Source organism: Agelaius phoeniceus, chromosome 35 (assembly GCF_051311805.1).
Source record: "Agelaius phoeniceus isolate bAgePho1 chromosome 35, bAgePho1.hap1, whole genome shotgun sequence".
Classification (NCBI taxonomy): domain Eukaryota; kingdom Metazoa; phylum Chordata; class Aves; order Passeriformes; family Icteridae; genus Agelaius; species Agelaius phoeniceus.
In genome coordinates this window covers 2,932,230-2,951,289 of record NC_135299.1, presented here as the reverse complement: position 1 = coordinate 2,951,289, position 19,060 = coordinate 2,932,230, and the positions used below count along the sequence as shown (strand labels likewise).

At 53.1% G+C, this 19,060-nt stretch overlaps 1 protein-coding gene across 1 annotated transcript; it reads left to right on the top strand.

The window, feature by feature from the left end:
- Positions 1 to 9,808: 9,808 nt before the first annotated feature.
- On the top strand, positions 9,809 to 17,544 carry AQP2 (aquaporin 2). The gene is made up of 4 exons (XM_054649183.2): positions 9,809 to 10,174; positions 14,571 to 14,735; positions 16,329 to 16,409; positions 17,329 to 17,544. Exons 1-4 carry the CDS (start codon positions 9,809 to 9,811, stop codon positions 17,542 to 17,544), a joined length of 828 nt encoding a protein of 275 aa, XP_054505158.1.
- The last annotated feature ends 1,516 nt before the right edge of the window (positions 17,545 to 19,060 follow it).

Sequence of the window (19,060 nt, the reverse complement as noted above, 5' to 3'; positions counted from 1 at the left end):
ATCCCAGCTCAGTGCCCAGCTCCCAGCTCAGTGCCCAGATCCCCCCTCCACTGTAGATTCCAGCTCCAAAATGGATCCCAGCCCAGGATCCCTGGATCCCAGCCCCATACCCAGATTCCAGCTCCATACCCAGATCCCAGCTCCATGCCCAGATCCCAGCTCAGTGCCCAGATCCCCCCTCCACTGTAGATTCCAGCTCCACACCTGGATCCCAGCTCCATACCCAGATCCCAGCTCAGTGCCCAGATCCCCCCTCCACTGTAGATTCCAGCTCCATACCCAGATCCCAGCTCAGTGCCCAGATCCCCCCTCCACTGTAGATTCCAGTCCCATACCCAGATCCCAGCCCCATACCCAGATCCCAGCTCAGTGCCCAGATCCCCCCTCCACTGTAGATTCCAGCTCCATACCCAGATCCCAGCTCAGTGCCCAGATCCCAGTTCCACGCTCCCCCAAAGCAGAGGCAGGAGCAGCTCTTGCTCAGGAATTGATTTGAAGATGTTCCATGTAAAGGCTGGGAGGTATTTGGTGCACTCCAACATTTCCTCTGGCTTCCTCTGATTGCTGCATCTCAGCCTGGAAATGATTCTTGGGTTTTTTTCCCCTGTGGACCCCAAAGTTCCTTGCCCTGCCTCTGCTGTGTCTGGCTCACGAGGGCCATGGACTGACCTTGGGCTCAGATGAGAGAATCCAAAATCCTTTTTCTTTCTGCCTCAATCCCAGCTGGTTTTTAGAGGGATTTTTGGCAATAAGCCTCTTCTTTCCCTGCCCATCCCTGCCCCTCCTCACAACAGCACCCCCAGGAAAGGCACTGGCACAGGGATAATGTGCAGGGGACAGGACAGGAGGGGACAGGGAATGAGAACCTTGGATCCCCGGGGCTGGAGGGGACAGGGAAAAGGGGCTGCAGGTGCCAGGTGAGGAGGAAATACGGGACATCATTGCCAGAGCCACCACCCGGACCAATTCCCAGCGGCATCCAACACTGGGTTTAATTTCCTTTTTACCTCTGGGGTCACCTGGAGCTGGCATCTCCCAGGGCTCATTCCCTTCCAGCCCACAGCCCCGGATTACCGAGATTTACATAAAATGAGGAAAGCTGAGCTCAGGCTGGCACTGCCCCGTGTCACTGCTCGTCACTGCTCCGTGTCACTGCTCGGTGTCACCGCACCGTGTCACCGCCACTCCCGGTCCCACCCGCAGCTCTGGGGCTCTCTGAGCTCTTGGGTTGTGCAAACAAAGCCCGGCTGAGCTCTCCTGCCCAGCTCTGTCAGCAGGGCCGTGTCCCACCCTCCTGCTCCTCACCGATGTCACATTCCTGCCCAGGCAGGGGACAAAGAGCTTCCAGCAGCCAGCGGGGCCATGGGGGCTCCATCACTTGGAAGTCCCTGGAAACCCAGGGCACTGGGAATATTTCTCTGTCTGCTCTGGGGTGCCCTGACCCTCAGGGGTGCCCTGACTTTGACCCTCATTCATGGAGAAAGATAGACCAGAATCCACAAAAGTGTGAAATAGATTATAGAGACAAGTGTAGGTGTGTCACTGAGTGAGAAATTGAGGTTTGGGGATTTTTAGTGTGCAAGATGGAGGGCACAGGGTGTCATCTTGGGTTTCATCTTCATGCTTCTTCTTCCTTCTTCTTCATGGGTTTGGGTGGCATTTTGTAACTGGGCAGAAAAGTCTGCACTGGGGACTCTTTGGGATCAGTTATTGGGTTAAAAGGGAAAATAATCCAGGTGTCAGCTCTTAATTGGACAGTTTAGTGTTAAAAGACCTTGTAACAAGAGATTGTTGGCCATTTTGTGCCTTCCAATGAAGAGCTGCTGAACTCACAGTAGTGAGACTGTTTCACTGATAAGGAATAATAAACACCTGAGTCCAAACACGAATTACTGTCTCAAGTGCCTTCAATCCAGACCCAGAAACCAATGACTGGGACCCCCACAGGAGTCTGCAGGTTTCTGGATGTCCTGGAGTCTGGCTGGAGTTGTTTCATGGATTTGAGAGAAAAGCATTCATTATTTTCCTATAAATGTTTATATGCCCAGCACCCAACCATGGGAAGAATGTTCTCCTCTCTGCCATCCCTGAGGTGGGATTGAAGGGAGGTCCCAGCTTCCATCTCTGATGTCATGGGATGCTGGGAATGGCCAAATCCCAGAGCAGCTGTGGCTGCCCCATCCCTGGAAGTGTCCAAGGCCAAGCTGGACAGGGCTGGGAGCAACCTGGGATAGCAGGAGGTGTCCCTGCCATGGCAGGGGTGGGACAGGATGGCTTTAAAGTCTTTTCCAACCCCAACTATTCCATAATTCCTGCTGGGCCAAAAGGCTCCGTGGTCTCCACAGCCACGGGAATGTCCTGATCCCAGCAGGATCCACAGCCTGGCTCTGGCAACACCAGTCTTGCTGTCTGCCAGGCAAACATTCAGGACTGAACTTGCAAGTCCTTGAGATGGGATAAAGGAACCAAGCAAAGCCTCTCAGGCAGGTTCTGCTTCTGGCCCACGCCCAAGGTCCCTTCGGGAGGCACTGGAGGGAATCGGGGCTGCAATAATGCATGTGCCTCCCTCAGGAACAACAAACACGGCCAGAGCCAACAGCAGCTCTGTGCAAAAAGGGATTTAGGACTTGAGGTGAAAAGCAGAGAAGGTGGGGGTTCTTTCCCTGCTTTGCTCCTCTGGGTGAACGTCCTTTGGATGGAATTGGGCACTGGGAGAAAATCCCTTCTGATGGTCACCAAAAGGGTCCCTGCTGGAGAGGGGCTGGGGACAAGGGATGGAGGGACAGGACACAGGACATGGCTCCCACTGCCAGAGGGCAGGGTTAGGTGGGATACTGGGATGGAATTCACCCTGTGAGGGGGGGAGGCCCTGGAATGGATTTCCCAGAGCAGCTGTGGCTGCCCCTGGATCCCTGGAAGTGTCCCAGGCCAGGTTGGATGGGGCTTGGAGCAGCCTGGGATAGTGGGAGGTGTCCCTGCCATGGCAGGGGTTGGAATTCAATGGCTTTTAATACCCTTTCCAACCCAAACCAGTCTGGAATCAGGCGGCAGGAGCCAAATCCTGGAAAAACCCATGGAGGGACCTATGCTTGGTCCTGTCCCTGCTGAGGGACCCCCACTCAGAGCCCCTCCTGTCTGGGGATCCTACCAGGATCGGACCTGCAGAGTGCAACTGCTGTTGCTGCTCCAATTCCCAGATGGAAGCCAGGCCAAGGGGCTTCCAGGACACTTCCTTGGACACTTCCTGCTGATCCCAAGACAGATGAGTCCATTCCTTCATTCCCATTGGCTTCCCAAGTCCACAGCTGCCATTCCCCACACTCTGCTGGGGAGCAGGATGGGACCAAATGCTCAGGCACATCCATTTTTCCAGGCAGCCAACAGAACAGCATTTGTCACAATACAAGAATTTATTGTTTTTTCTTTCAAGGGCTGCTCCTGGAGAACTCTCTGAGACAGGATTTCAATTTTACCCATTCCAGTTTTACTCACTCCAGTTTTACACATTTCAGTTTTCCCCCTCCTTTGTGGGACAGAAATCTTGCATTTCAAGGAACAGCAGAACCAAAACCATTCAATTTGTACAAAATTTTCTCCTGAGCCTTATTCCAGTGGTGGATTCTCTGGTGTCCAGTGAAAAGGGAGTTTGCTGCCTCGGGAAGCAGCAGTTCAGGTTGTCCCTCAGACTGTTTTAGAGGAGGGGGAGTTGCCTGCAGGTGCTCCCTGCTCCCAGAAAAGAGCAGAAAACGGGATTTCCAGCAGGGTCTGGGCAGCACATGGGACTCCTGTGACAGGTCGGATCCAAGCAGGAAAACTGCGTGTTGTTTATGCAATAAGTGTTTTTGTGGCTCCGAGGTATTTCAGATGGAATGGAGATACCTTGGGATGTTTATACTTTCCTGGAAGCCAGGGGAGCAGAGATATCAGGGCCATCTAAAGCACTGGAGGAGCTCCTGGTTGTGCAAGAACCATTCCCTGCCTTGCAAAACGTTCTTCAAAATACGGCACCTTCAAGACATACTTGGAAACGCGGCAGTGGGACCTTTCCTGCTGCACCAGCATGGGGCTCAAACTGGGGGTTCCAAACAGGGGGTTCCAAATACAGACACCAACATGGGGCTCAAAGAGGAGGTTCCAAACAAGGGGTTCTAAATACAGACACCAACATGGGGCTTAAACACAGGGGGTTCCAAACACGGGGTTCCAAACATGGACACCAACATGGGGCTTAAACACAGGGGGTTCCAAAGAGGGGGTTCCAAATACAGACACCAACATGGGGCTTAAACACAGGGGGTTCCAAAGAGGGGGTTCCAAATACAGACACCAGCATGGGGCTCAAAGAGGGGGTTCCAAACATGGACACCAACATGGGACTCAAACAGGGGTTCCAAACACAGGGTTCCAAACACGGGGCTCAAAGAGGCGGTTCCAAACAGGGGGTTCCAAACATGAGGTTCCAAGTACAGACACCAACATGGGGCTCAAACACAGGGGGTTCCAAACACAGGGTTCCAAATATGGGGTTTCAAACAGAGACTCCAGCACAGGGCTCAAACAGGGGGTTCCAAACAGGGGATTCCAAACACAAACACCAACACAGGGCTCAAACACGGGGCTCAAAACACAGACACCAACACAGGGTTTCAAGCACGGGGTTCCAAACGTGAGGTTCTAAACATGGGGTTCCAAACACAAACACCAACACAGGGCTCAAACACGGGGCTCAAAACATGGGTTCCAAACACAGACACCAGCAACAAATTCCAAACAAAGGAAACCCACACAGGGCACCAACACAGGGCTCCAAACACTGGGTTCCAAACAAGGGGTTCAATCATGAGGCACAAACACGAGGCACCAACACAGGGCTCCAAACACCAGATTCCAAACACAGGGTTCAAATATGGACACCACCAGATTCCAGACACAGGGAACCCACACAGGGCTCCAAACATGGGGTTCCAAACACAGCGTTCAAACACAGACACCAACACAGGGTTCAAACATGGGGCACCAACACCTGATTCCAGACACAGGGAACCCACACAGGGCTCCAAACACAGGGCTCCAGATGTGGCATTCAAACACAGACATCAACACAGGGTTCAAACATGGGGCACCAACACCAGATTCCAAACAAAGAGAACACACACAGGGCACCAACACTGGGCTTCAAACACGGGGTTCCAAACACAGGGTTCCAAACATGGGCACCAGGACAGGACACCAACCGGAGGCACCAGCACGGGGTTCCAAACACAGCGCTGCAACATGGGACACCAACACGGAGTTCCAGTCACGGGGTTCCAAATACAGGGAACCCAGACAGGGTTCCAAACACAGGTTTCCAACATGAGACACCAAAATGGGGCTCCAAACACGAGGCACCAACACAGGCACCAACATGGGGGTCAAACACAGGGCACCAACACACTGTTACAAAGATGGAGTTCTAAATATGGGCACCAACACAGGGCTCCAAACACTGGACACCAGCACGGGGTTCTAAACACAGAGTTTCCAACATGGGCACCAACACGGGCACCACCATGAGGCACCAGCTCAGGGAATCCACACAGGGCACCATCAAGGGGTTCCAAACATGAGGTTCCAGCATGGAGTTCCAAGATGGGATATGAACACAGGGAATCCATGGGCTGGAACACGGGCACTAACACAGGACTCCAAACACGGGGCTCCAACACAGGGCTCAAACCTGGAGCACCCACATGAACACCAACACAGGGTTCCAAACATGGGCACCAACACAGGACACCAATACAGGGTTCCAAACATGGGGTTCCAACACAGGGCACCAAAATGGGTTCCAAACACAGGACACAAAGATGAGGCGTTAACACAGGGCTCAAACACGAGGCACCAACACAGGACACCAATACAGAGTTCCAAACATGGGGTTCCAAACATGGGCACCAACACAGGGTTCCAAACATGGGGTTCCAACACAGGGCACCAAAATGGGGTTCCAAACACTGGACACGAAGATGAGGCATCAACACAGGGCTCAAACACGAGGCACCAGCACAGGGCACCAACATGGTATTTCAAACATGGGGCTCCAAACATGAGACATCAGCGTGGGGCTCCAACACAGGGCACCAGCATGAGGCACCAGCACAGAGCACCAGCATGAGGCACCCACAGGGGTTCCAACTTCCTGCAGATGCCAACCTGCTCCTTGACATCATTAAATTTGCACTTGGTCCCAGGGAGGGCTGATAACACCGTCACAATCCAGGGGCTGGGGTTGACAGGTAAAATAATGCACTTCCCCAAACTCCTGTGATTCCCTGCAGGGCTGGAATGCTGCTGGCTGCTCTCAAAGCAGCAGCACACCTGGGGTGAGGTGGAAAGCCACATTTCCATCATCTCCAGCAGCTCCAGGACCCCTCCTAGATACAAGCACAGATTCAACAGTGCATTCAGCTTGTGGGATCTCCCATTTTTCCAGGGCAGTGCCCAACCATGGCACTGCCAGGAAACCTTGGCTCTGCCACTGATTCAGTGCCTGGAGTCACCAGGGTCTGGTTGTGTGCCATGGATGGATTCCTCTGTAAAACCAGTGGAATTACAGTGCTCAGGAATTGATTTGAAGATGTTCCATGTAAAGGCTGGGAGGTATTTGGTGCACTCCAACATTTCCTCTGGCTTCCTCTGATTGCTGCATCTTAGCCTGAAAATTATCTTTGTTTTTTCCCCCTGTGGACCCCAAAGTTCCCTGCCCTGCCTCTGCTGTGTCTGGCCCATGAGAGCCATGGACTGACCTTGGGCTCAGATGAGAGAATCCAAAATCCTTTTCCTTTCTGCCTCAATCCCAGCTGGTTTTTAGAGGGATTTTTGGAAATAAGACTGGGTTTCTGCACTTGGGCCTGGAGAGCTCCTGCTGGTGCCACAGCTGACCCCAAACCCCCTTCCAACATCCCCTGTGTGCCTCAGTTTTCCATTGCTTGGAGGGAAATCCCACAAACTGAGCTGTCCCCCTGACCCTGGGCTCCCAGGGAACATTAATTTTAACCTTTAGCAGCCATTAATTATAACCCTGAGACCCTGAGGGGGTCTCTGCAAAGCTGGGATGTGCTGTTCTTGCTGGAAAACGCCATCTCCCAGAAAATGCCATGGACACCACCACAGCTGGTGTCAAAATGCAGCTCTGACCCTTTCCCCACAGTCCAGCAGCACAGGAACCCCCAGCCATGGCACAGACAGCTCCAGGCTCAAAACCAACATCTCTAATTTCAGCACCAGCATCTCTAAGCTCAGTACAAATGAGATGCAATGAGTTTTGCATCTCCAGACAAAAGTCAGGACCATGGGGTTGGACTTCTAAGTGGCTCAGAACTAATCCTGCTGACTTCTCCTTCCTTTTAATTAGTCCTGAGCACTGAGACATCCCCACGCTCCTCACAAGTAACCACTAATCAGGCAGGGTATGAGCTCCAGTAATTACCTGGATTTGCTCTCCATCCTCCCTGCAGTAATTGCAGCCCTGAGTAGGGCTGAGCCCTGTGCCAGGCATGTGGAGCACGAGCCTGGCCGGGACCATGATCCTGAGGCTCAGCAGCACCCAAATCCCTTTAGCCTCCAAACCTGTTTTACGAGACTGACTCCACTGATGGAAAAGCTCTGGCTGGAGAGGTGCTGGGGCAGGACACAGTCCCAGGGGAGGATTTTCAGAGGAAAAGGTTTTATTGCACCACAGTCCCACCTTGTTCAGACTCAGCCATTGGCTGGACTTGTTTTTCCCACAGTCCCTCTCTTGTTAAGAGCAATGTTCCCAAAAAAACCTTTTTTTAGAGGGAAGAAAAGGGAGAGGGAGAGGGAGAGGAGAGAGGAGGGGGAAACAGAGGGGAAAAGGGGATGGAGGAAGGGGGAAAAGAAGGGGGAAGGGGAAAAAGAAGGGAGAAGGAGAAGGAGAAAGAAAAGGGGAAGGGGAAAGAGGAGGAGGAAGGAAGGGAGACAAGAAGAGAGAAGAGGGAAGATGAGAAGAACAGTTCCATTGGAAGAGACCTACATCCATCCTCTGCTCCACCTGGAGCTCTGTTTCCCACCTGTCTTGGAGAAAAGAACTTTCACAAATCCCTGTGGGTCCCTTCCAGCCTGGGATACCCCATGATATAATCCCACCAACATGGAACATCAGTCCCATGGCACTTGCACAGCTCCTCTGGAAGGGAAAATACTCAGTTTATTGTAGAGCAAGAGTCTTTGTTAGAGCCCAAACATGGACACTTGGTCCTGCTGGTCTGCATCCCTCTGGGATAAAATGGTCCCACCTGAGAGTCAGCTCTGGAGAGGAAAAACCAGCTCCTCAATTTCCAGTAAAGCCACCAACCCCAGTAACAAGGCAAGGAAAAGGTTTTCCAGACATCCCTCAGGAATGGGAAATGGAGAAAAGGGAAAAGAAACTTTCTGGGCAAGGAGCAGATGGGAAGAACCAAATCCCAGAGAAGAAATTCTCACTCTGGGATTGACACCAAGAAAAGGACGTTTCTGAAGAGCTGGCTTGGCCAAAATGGCCAAAATTAGGGCACAGTTGGTGCTCCAGCCCTGGGGTCACATTTTCACATGGGAATTTCTGACAGTCTTTGTTTTGGGATTGATTCCCAATTTTCTGTCTGGGAAATCTGTGCCCAGGCTGCAAAATTCTGGTGCTCTGAGGAGCTGAGCTGTAGTGAATCCCTTTTGAGCCTCCCCTGTACTCACTGTTCATAGAGTCATGAAACATATTCGCTTGGAAGAGACCCTCAAGGATCATCGAATCCAACACCTGGCCCTGCACAGGACACCCCCAGGAATCCCTCCATGCTCCTGGATTTTTCTGGTTGTTAAATCACAGCCCACAGCCTGATTTTCAACACAACCCGACCTCAGCTCCATCTCCACAAACCCCGCATTGCTTCCTACACTCTCCATGCTCCCAGGGTCCAGCTGCAAGAGCAGGTCTGGGATAGATCCCAGGTAAGGGAGGCAGGAAAAGGGGAGCCATCCTTCCCAGGTAAGGGAGCCCAGGAGAAGGGGAGCAGCCCTTCCCAGGGGAAGAGGAGCAGCCCTTCCTAGGGGAAGAGGAGCAGCCCTTCCCAGGGGAAGGGGAGCAGCCCTTCCCAGGTAAGGGAACTCAGGGGAAGGGGAACAGTCCTTCCCAGGGGAAGAAGAGCAGCCCTTCCCAGGGGAAGGGAGCCCAGGGGAAGAGGAGCAATTGTTCCCAGGTAAGGGAGCCCAGGGGAAGAGGAGCAGTCCTTCCCAGGTAAGGGAACCCAGAAGAAGGGGAACAGCCCTTCCCAGGTAAGGGAACCCAGAAGAAGGGGAGCAATCCTTCCCAGGTAAGGGAGCCCAGGGGAAGGAGAGCAGTCATTCCCAGGTAAGGGAACCCAGGGGAAGAGGAGCAGTCATTCCCAGGTAAGGGAGCCCAGGGGAAGGGGAGCAGCCCTTCCCAGGTAAGGGAACCCAGAAGAAGGGGAGCAATCCTTCCCAGGTAAGGGAGCCCAGGGGAAGGGGAGCAGCCCTTCCCAGCACTGCTGGAGGCTGATCTATGACCTCCCGAGGGCGGCGAGCGCTGCATTCCCCAGCTCTAATAGAAGGGGCAGGATCTGATGTTTCCTCAGCTGGAACACAGCAGGAAAAAAAGCATCAGATTTCCTGGGACCGTGATACCATCCCCTTCAGCAGCTGATCCTGCAGCCCCCCCTCCTCCAGGTATATAAATGTTGTCCCAGGTCACCCTCAGGGACACGGCAGGAGGTGGGCACCGAGGGCACTGCGGGCAGGATCATTGCTGGGAGCCTCCATGATGTGGGAACTGCGCTCCATTGCCTTCACCAGGGCCGTCCTGGCGGAATTCCTGGCCACTCTGGTCTTCGTGCTCTTCGGCCTGGGCTCGGCGCTGAACTGGCCCTCGGCGCCGGCGCCGAGCACGCTGCAGATCGCGCTGGCCTTCGGGCTGGCCATCGGGACGCTGGTGCAGGCCCTGGGCCACGTCAGCGGCGCCCACATCAACCCGGCCGTGACCCTGGGCTGCCTGCTGGGCTCGCAGCTCTCCCTGCTCCGCGCCCTCTTCTACGTGGCGGCGCAGCTGCTGGGGGGCGTCGTGGGCGCCGCCATCCTGCACGAGGTGACCCCGGCCAGCGCCCGCCAGGGCCTGGCCCTCAACAAGGTGAGGCCGCGGTACGGGGAGGGTGAGGCAGGCCCGGGACACCGGGCAGGGGCTTTGGGAGCATGAGGGGTGGCAGGCCCCAAAAACCCCCTCAGCTGCCCCAAAACCTCCCCATGGAGATCCCAGAATTCCCAGTGGGATTTTCCTCAGAGAACCAGGAGAGGCCCAAAATCTGGGGAATTCAATCCAAAATCCACCCAAAAGTCCCTAAAAACCCCTCAGCTCCTCAAAAACTCCAGATGGGGATCCCAGAATTCCCCAAGATTCCCATTGGGATTTTCCTCAGAGAACCAGGACAGGCCCAAAATCGGGGGAATTCCATAGGAATTTTATCCCAAATCCACCCAAAAATCCCTAAAAACCCCCTCAGCTCCTCAAAACCTCCAGATGGGGATCTCAGAATTCCCCAAGATTCCCATTGGGATTTTCCTCAGAGAACCAGGAGAGGCCCAAAATCTGGAAAATTCCATCTCAAATCCACCCAAAAATCCCTAAAAACCCCCTCAGCTCCTCAAAACCTCCAGACAGGGATCCCAGAATTCCCAAAAATTCCTGGAATTCCCCAAAATTCTTGGGATTCTCCAAGATTCCCACTGGGATTTTCCTCAGAGAATCAGGAGAGGCCCAAAATCAGGGGAATTCCATGGGAATTTTATCCCAAATCCACCCAAAAATCCCTAAAAACCCCCTCAGCTCCTCAAAAACTCCAGCTCGAGATCGCAGAATGCCTGGGATTCCCCAAGATTCCCACTGGGATTTTCCTCAGAGAATCATGAGAGGCCCCAGAATCAGGGAAATTCCATCCCAAATCCACTCAAAAATCCCTAAAACCCCCCTCAGCTGCCCCAAAACATCCTACCAAGAATCCCAGAATTCCCACTGGGATTTTCCTCAGAGAACCAGGAGAGGCCCAAAATCGGGGGAATTCCGTGCGAATTTCATCCCAAATCCACCCAAAAATCCCTAAAAACCCCCCTCAGCTGCCCCAAAACATCCTACCAGGAATCCCAGAATTCCCAGAATTCCCAAAAATTCTCAGAATTCCCCAAAATTCCCATTGAGATTTTCCTCAGAGAACCAGGAGAGGCCCAAAATCAGGGGAATTCCATCCCAAATTCACCCAAAAATCCCTGAAAAACCCCTCAGCTCCCCAAACCATCCTGCCAGGGATCCCAGAATTCCCAAAATTCCCCAAAAATCCCAGAATTCCCAGTGAGGAAGCCTCTGAATGCCACAGTCCAGCACCTGCTGGACCCTGCTGCTCCAAGGGTCCTGCTAGGAGCCAGGATGAAGGCAGGACTTGTCTTCCTCCTTTAGTTTTAGGGCTAAAATTTCCTGAGGTCCACCAACTATTTCCCATTGAGCCACTTCTTCCACCTGGGAAATTTTTGGTTTTTTCATATTGGTGCCAAAAATGCCCCCTGGTTTTGGGGCTGAAGCCAGAGGAGGGCTCCAGCTGGCCACAGACACCTCCCTTGGAGTCACAACCATCTCATTTTTCCCAGGATTGCTCTTGGGGCACTTGGATTCTGGGGGTCCCAGTGGTTTCGGGAAGGACACATCCAAAATCCCACCTCTGCATCCCTCTTGTCCCAGGCTCGTGCCAATTCCCCCTCAGCTGTGGGTACAGGCAGCCTTTTCCTGGCTCTGCTTTGGCCAAGCCACAATTCCCAAGTTGCTGAAGTGGTGGGGACAGGAGAGATTTGGGCACAAACCCAGGGATTCCCTGGATTTAGATTCCTCTGGCATGGTTTTAGTGCTTGTGAAAAACGCCAATCACTTGTTTTTAAAATGTTAGAAGTTTAATAGTTATTAAATTGTTATAAAAATAGTAAGACAATTAGAGTCATAATAATTTGGACAGTTTGAAATAGGACAGTATGAGACAATAAAAACAAAGAGTTACAGACAGTCCAGGTACCTTTTCTGGGCAACATAAGCCCAAAAAATGCCCCACGTTAACAGAGGATTAACCCTTAAAAGCAAGAGCCTGTTGCATATTCATACACCTCATGCATGATGCATAAATTCCATTCAAACACAGGATTCTGGCTGGGCAGTGTCAGCTTCTTCCTCTGAATCCTGACGGTGCCTTCAGTTGGGAAGAAGTTCATTTCTCCTGATAATGGGGCAATAAATTCTCTTTCTCTGAAAGATTCAGGTGTCCTGTGGCTGCTATCTCAGTGCGAGTCCTTTCTTTAGGAAAAAAGTATCCCACATAGCATCGTTTCTATTTTAACAATTTTTATAACCTATAAAACTATATTTAACACCGTACTTAAGAGAATTAATAGAGCATCACTTTCTAACACAACACATATAATATTCATTTCAATATTTGCAAAAAGCCAATCATAAAATACATGCATTTTTCACAGTGCTGGTCCAGAGGAGCATCTCCCCGTCCCCTCCCTCCCTCCATTTCTCCTGGGGCACTGGAGCTGACTCCTCTCCCAGGAGATGCTGTGCTGGTCCCACCCACCTCCTGTCCCCAGCTCCCCCCATGCCTGGGGGGTTTCTGATCTGGGGCAGAGCCAGTAAATGCCCCCATGGCTCTGCCTTGGCCAAGCCACGATTCCCAGGCTGCTGAAGTGGTGGGGACAGGAGAGATTTGGGTCTAAATCCCAGATTTTCATTAGATTCAGCTCATTCCTTCCCACTGTGATGGGATGGTCACACCAGATCCAGCTGGTTCATCCCAAAACCCAACACACGGATTGCCTAAAGCTTCACAAGGATCTCAGGGAAAAAATAAAGCCAGGGAGCTCAGGATCCCCGTGGAGGATTCTCCAGTGGTATCCTGGCCTCCAACACCCCCTTCCTCACAAGAGGGGGAAAATGAACTGAAACCCAGGGATTCCCTGTCCCATCCCAGGGGGGCTCAGGCACCTGTCGGGATCAGCATCACCCAGCCCCAAGGGAGCGAGGGAGGAGCAGGGAGCTGGGTTGGGAGGCAGCACATGGAAATTGCCTTTCCCACAGCAGGGAGGCACTGCCAGGACTCAGCAGCACTGCCAGAGTGATTAAGAGGGTTAAAAAGAGGGATTGTGGTTTGATCTGAATGAGAGGATTTAGGCTGGTAATGACTGAGGGTAATAAAAGCAGGAGGTTTAAGGGAGACTCAGACTGCTCAGCTTTGTTGGTTCACAGCTTAAAGTGGGAACTGGGGATTTTGGGATTTTGAGAAGGCTTTTTTCCCCTGTGAGCTGTTCGTGGTGTGGCTGCCTGCACAGATCACCCCTGTAAAAAGGGAGGGGAATACTGGGGAGGAGAATGAGGAAGATCTGACTCTGGAGCTCGGGCAGGAGGGCAGAGCTGCTGATCCTCTTCCTGGGATCACCAAGCAATGGGATTAGATTTGGGAGGGAACGAGGAAAGAAGGGACTGAGTTGGAGGATCAGCTCCAGATCAGACCTGACAAATTCTCTGAGTCAAAAAAGTGTGGAGAGGGATTTTTTTTCTTTTTTCATGCCAAAATATTTCCTTTCAATGTCTTCAAAATGCAACTTGCGAACTTTTCCAAAAGGCATTTTGAGTAGGAGGAAAACAAAAAGAAATTGAAAAATGCCAAAAATGTGCCAATAAAATTTCCTGAGAGGTCAATCAAGCATTTCCCATTGAGCCACCTCTTCTACCTGGGAAGTTTTTTCTTATTGGTGCCAAAAATCTCCCCTGTCTCCTTTGGCTCCCCGTGGTTTTGGATTCCTCCTCCATATTTGTCGGGTCCGGCTGTCTGTCTCTGCCCCGACACGAGTAGAGTGGTTCTTGGGTGGCACGCGATGCAAAGGACGAGTCTGGACTCTTCAGTTTTTCGGTCTTCAGGTTGTTTATTATTTCTTATCTACAAAATTTCCTGTCTGCCCAACAGAGGTCTGATCTGCAAGCAGTCACAGGCACTCTCTGACCACCCACGGGGCGGTCATGTCTTTTTATACTAAAACCTACGTACACAATATTTACCTTTATTTCCCAATGCTTTTCACCCATGCTAGCAAGTGCACCTTCACCATAAACCAATCTCTAAGTGCCAACATCATCACAGGAGATGGAGGACAAGAAGAAGAAAGAAGAAGGACAAGACACGCCCTGATCCCTCCATCTTGTCTCCATAACCCCCCTGTACCAAAAACCTTAAAGTCTATATCTCACCCTCTAAATGTGTCTCTTTTACACCTTTTACTCTAAAGTGATTCTCTTGTCCTCAAACTCTTGTTACTTCTGTGGATGGATCAAAATCAAGCCACCAAACACTCTTGGCAACATTCCAGGATTTTCGAGACCCCCAAGGGTTCTCCTGGCATCTCTGGACATCGGGAACGATGTGCTGAGATCCCACACATATTTCCCATCCACTCACAGAACCTGGATTTGGAACATGTTTTTCCTCCCGTTCCAGCTGCACAATGAGACCACGACGGGGCAGGCGGTGACGGTGGAGCTGTTCCTCACCTTCCAGCTGGTCCTGTGTGTCTGTGCTTCCACAGACGAGCGGCGTGAGGACAACCTGGGCTCCCCTGCCCTCTCCATCGGCCTCTCTGTGGCCGTGGGGCACCTCCTCGGGGTGAGTGGATGGGCCAAAACCTGGCACTTTTGGGTTCTTGTTTTGTTTATGCCCCAAGTTGGTTTGGCTGCATCCCCTGGCTTGATGGGGGATATGTAACCTGTGGTTTTCCAGTAGAGAGAGGGAAAAATCCCACCAAATCCATGGGAGAGCTGTGACCTGAGCTCAGCCTTTATTTGGCATGAAAAACTCCAAGCCTAGCACCTGCTGGACTCTGCTGCTCCAAGGCTCCTGCCAGGAGCAGGGATGAAGGCAGAACTCGACTTCCTCCTCTGGTTTTAAGGCTGAAATTTCCTGAGGTCCATCAATTATTTCTCCTTGAGCCACATCTTCCACCTGGGAGATTTTTGGTGCCAAGAATGTCCCCTGGTTTTGGGGCTAAAGCCAGAGGAAGGATCCAGCTGGCCACAGACGCCTCCCTTGGACTCTGCCTCTCCTTGAATCCCATTGGAAGTTCCTGTGGGATCTCTCCTGGAGCAAGGGCGTTGGTCACTGGGGCTCCCAAGCGCAGGATGAGCCTGGGAAGTGTTTGGGATGGATACTCAGGGAAATCCCACCTGGGTCATGGCCCAAAGCAGCCCCCACACCCAGTGCACACAGGAAAACGCTGTTGGTCACAGCACACGGCTGGGACGGATGGAGACAAGAGATCTCTGCAGCCAGGATGTGGAACTTGGGGTTTATTGCAAAGGGCCTGGGGGCAGGGCCCTGCTGGGAGCTGCCAGGCACAGCTGGAGCAGGACTGAGAGGAGAGAGGGGCAGAGAGGATGAGAGGGTGAGAGAGCAAAAGGGAAAGAGAATAAACAGGGTAAGAGGCAAGAGCTAAGAGGGGTAAGAGCTAAGAGGGGCAAGAACTAAGAAAGCGAAGTTCCCATTACAATACAATAAATCTTCTTCTGTGTTGAATATTCTGATCCTCACTAACCAGTCTAGATACAAATCCTACAGCATTTCCATACAGCCTATAAGAATCACTACATTAGCATACAGTGTTACATTTTAAACCCTAAAATCTCCTCTTTGGGCCCCTTCTGCCAAGCTGGCAGGGTCTGCTCTGACCCTTGGGCCTGTCTGCAAGCAGAGGGTGTTGTTCCATCAAAAGGGGATCACCTTCAGCCAGCCACACCATTGTTTTCCAGTTGTTCAGTAACTGAGGGATCTCAAAGCTTGCTTTCATTTCAATCTCGCTTAGAGTTTCCATATTCTCAAAATCTTTTGCCAGACAATCATATTTATAAGGCTTTCCTGTTTCATCTTCCCCAACATCACACCTTCCATCCTCAGTGCCCCACGAGCCTCTGTGTCCATGGGACTGTTCCACCCCTGTCCTCAGAGGCATGAGAGGGAATTTTCTGCAGGACTGGGAGCTCATCCCCGCAGCTCCTGGGGCTGCAGCACAGCAACCCCGGGACACACGAGCTCAGCCACCTCACAGTGCTGACTCAGGTGCTGGCAGCTCCTGGGATGCATTTTCCTGGAACAGGAGTGCTGAAGGGTGCAGCAGCAGCTCAGCTGTCACCCTAATGACACCCCAATGCTTTTAAAATGAGGTGGAAGGGTTTAATGCTGACAGCAGCCGTGGTGTTCCCGCAGATCCGTTACACCGGCTGCTCCATGAACCCCGCCAGGTCCTTCGCCCCCGCCGTCGTCGTTGGAGACTTCAGCGACCACTGGGTGAGAACTCTGGGGGTTGGGTTGGGTTGGGGTGGGTGAGGCCCCCACAATGCCAATATTCCTCGAAACTCACCAAGCCAGGCAAATCCCAGGCATTTCCATGCCAGCTCCCAGCTGGAGGAGAGATGGAGAGATTAGGAGAAGGAGGTGGAGCTGCTGGGTGCTTAATTGGCTTTTCCAAACTTCAAACTGGGAGCGTTGCAACAGGATCAGGGTGTGAGGTCTGTTGACATGACTTGGCACAGGGAACAAAACCAATGGAGAGTGGAGCTGTTGCCAGTCCTGGGGAACTTCCCTGGTTCCTGGATCTAGGTACACCTTTGGGAACACTCCCCGGCTCCCCAGGGAATGCCCATGGCTCTGAGCCTGCTGGAGCTCCTGGAGCATTTCAGCAATGCTCTCAGGCACAGGGTGGGATTGGTGGTGGTTGTCCTGAGCAGGGCCAGAAGCTGGATTTGGAGGATCCTTGTGGGTCCTTTCCAGCTCAGGAGATTCCATGATTTTATTGTTTTCATCTACAAAGAGCCTGGCTGGAGGCAGAGCTGTGGTGGTTCCTGATGTGTTCCAAGGTGTCTCACCCAGGCAGGTGACTCCTCCTCCTCCTCCCACAGCAATCCATGAGTGGGTAGGAAAATGCTCCTCCAGATGATGCCACATCACTCAGCACGTTCACAATGGGCCTGTCATTAATGCAGAGTCTGAGCAGAAGGGGAATGGTGGAAGAGGATGGTTGGGAATATCCCAGCACTGGAGGGGAGCTCAGATCCCCAGCAATGGCCAAAGCAGAGCTGACTTCGTGTTTTGCTCCCAGGAAGGAACCCAAGGCCCTGGAATGCCCCTCAGAGATCCCAGCTCCTCCCCATCCTCCAAAGCCAGGCTGGGCTTTGCTCACCCCACTTTTCTCTCCTCTCCTCTCCAGGTGTTCTGGGTGGGCCCCCTGATTGGGGCTGCAGCAGCCTCCATCCTCTACAACTACGTGCTATTCCCACAGGCCAAAACCCTCTCGGAGCGCTTGGCCATCCTCAAGGGCTGTGAGCCCGAGCAGGACTGGGCCGAGCGCGAGGCCCGGCGGCGCCAGTCCGTGGAGCTGCACTCCCCCCAGACCCTGCCCAGGGGCATGTCTGAGAAGGTGTAGCCAAACCCCCCCTGGGCCGAGAGAGGAGCTGGAAACCTCTGGCGTGGTTTTAGTGCCAGTCCAGAGGAGCATCTCACCTGTCCCCTCTCTCCCTCCATTTCTCCTGGGGCGCTGAAGCTGACTCCTCTCCCAGGGAGATGCTGTGCTGGTCCCACCCACCTCCTGTCCCCAGCTCTCCCCGTGCCCGGGGGGTTTCTGATCTGGGGGAGAGCCAGTAAAAATCCCAACCCCGCAGGCACAAGGGATCTCCCCAGGATGCCCTCTCCCTCACGCCCCTCGCAGGACACGGAGCTTGGCTGGGGCTGTTCCCTCCCGGAGAGCTCCGAGGAGCCTGAGGAGTGTTCATTACCCTGGGTGTGGAGGTTCCACCCGATGCCTCATTGCTGCTGCACTCTGCTCCCGTCCCGGGTCCCTGCTCGGCTCTGGGCTCACACACAGGAGCAGGAGCAGGAGCGCTGACTCTGAGCCATGAGTGCCACACATGACAGGTTCTGCTGTGAAAGGGACCCAAGTGCCATTTCCCACCCGCCACAGGACACGGAGGTGCTCCCACAGGAGCTTTCCTGGGAAGATGGGACTGGGAGCATGGCCGTGAGTCCCTGCAGGCCCCACTGGGGAGCACTTGCAAATTCTCCCTCCTGTGAAACAGCAAACCCAGGTTACAGCCCAAACTCAGACCCACCTCATTGCTGGGCCAGGGTTGTCCTTCCTCTCTCTCCCTGGTTTTCCCTTCTTTCCTCTGGTCCTGTTCCCCTTGGATCACCTGGAACACACCAAGGGAAGATTTCACACCCAGAGTGTTCCAGGTGCGAAGAATCAGAATCATGGAATGGGCTGGATGGGAAGGGACCTCAAACCCCACCCAGTGCCACCCCTGCCGTGGGCAGGGACACCTCCCACTCTCCCAGGCTGCTCCAAGCCCTGTCCAACCTGGCCTTGGGCACTGCCAGGGATGGGGCAGCCACAGCTTCTCCAGGAATTCCATTCCAGGGCCTCTCCATCCTCTCAGGGAGGAATTCCCTCTCATCTCCATCACCTGCTTCTCACATCCCTTTCTCATGGCTGCATTACTCCAGACCCTCCAAACCCCTCCCACGCCTTCCCTCTGCCCTCTCAGGACCTGGTCATGGTCCTCAGCCCAGCCAAGGAATTTGGGATGGTTTTTGGGTGAACTTTGCTCTTTCAGCCATTGATTTAACCCCATTGCACTTGCTCTGCTCCAAGTTCTCCAGTCCCAGAGTGGATCCCACCAGTGTCAGCCCCACCAGGATTTCTCTGGAAAGGCTGTGATGAGAATATTCAATTAGACTGGGCCCAATTCCATTCATAGGGGTGATTTATGGATCATTCTGGATCATTTCCCTCCCCTTGTTCTGACAGGACACCCCCACCACAGGATGCTCTTCTCTCTGCTCCACAGCACCATCCCCTCCTCCCATCAGATCCATCCTTGCCTTCCTCCCATGCTCTTCCTCAGATGTTGCAGTGGCTGTTGCTGCAGGGCTGAGGAGGGAGC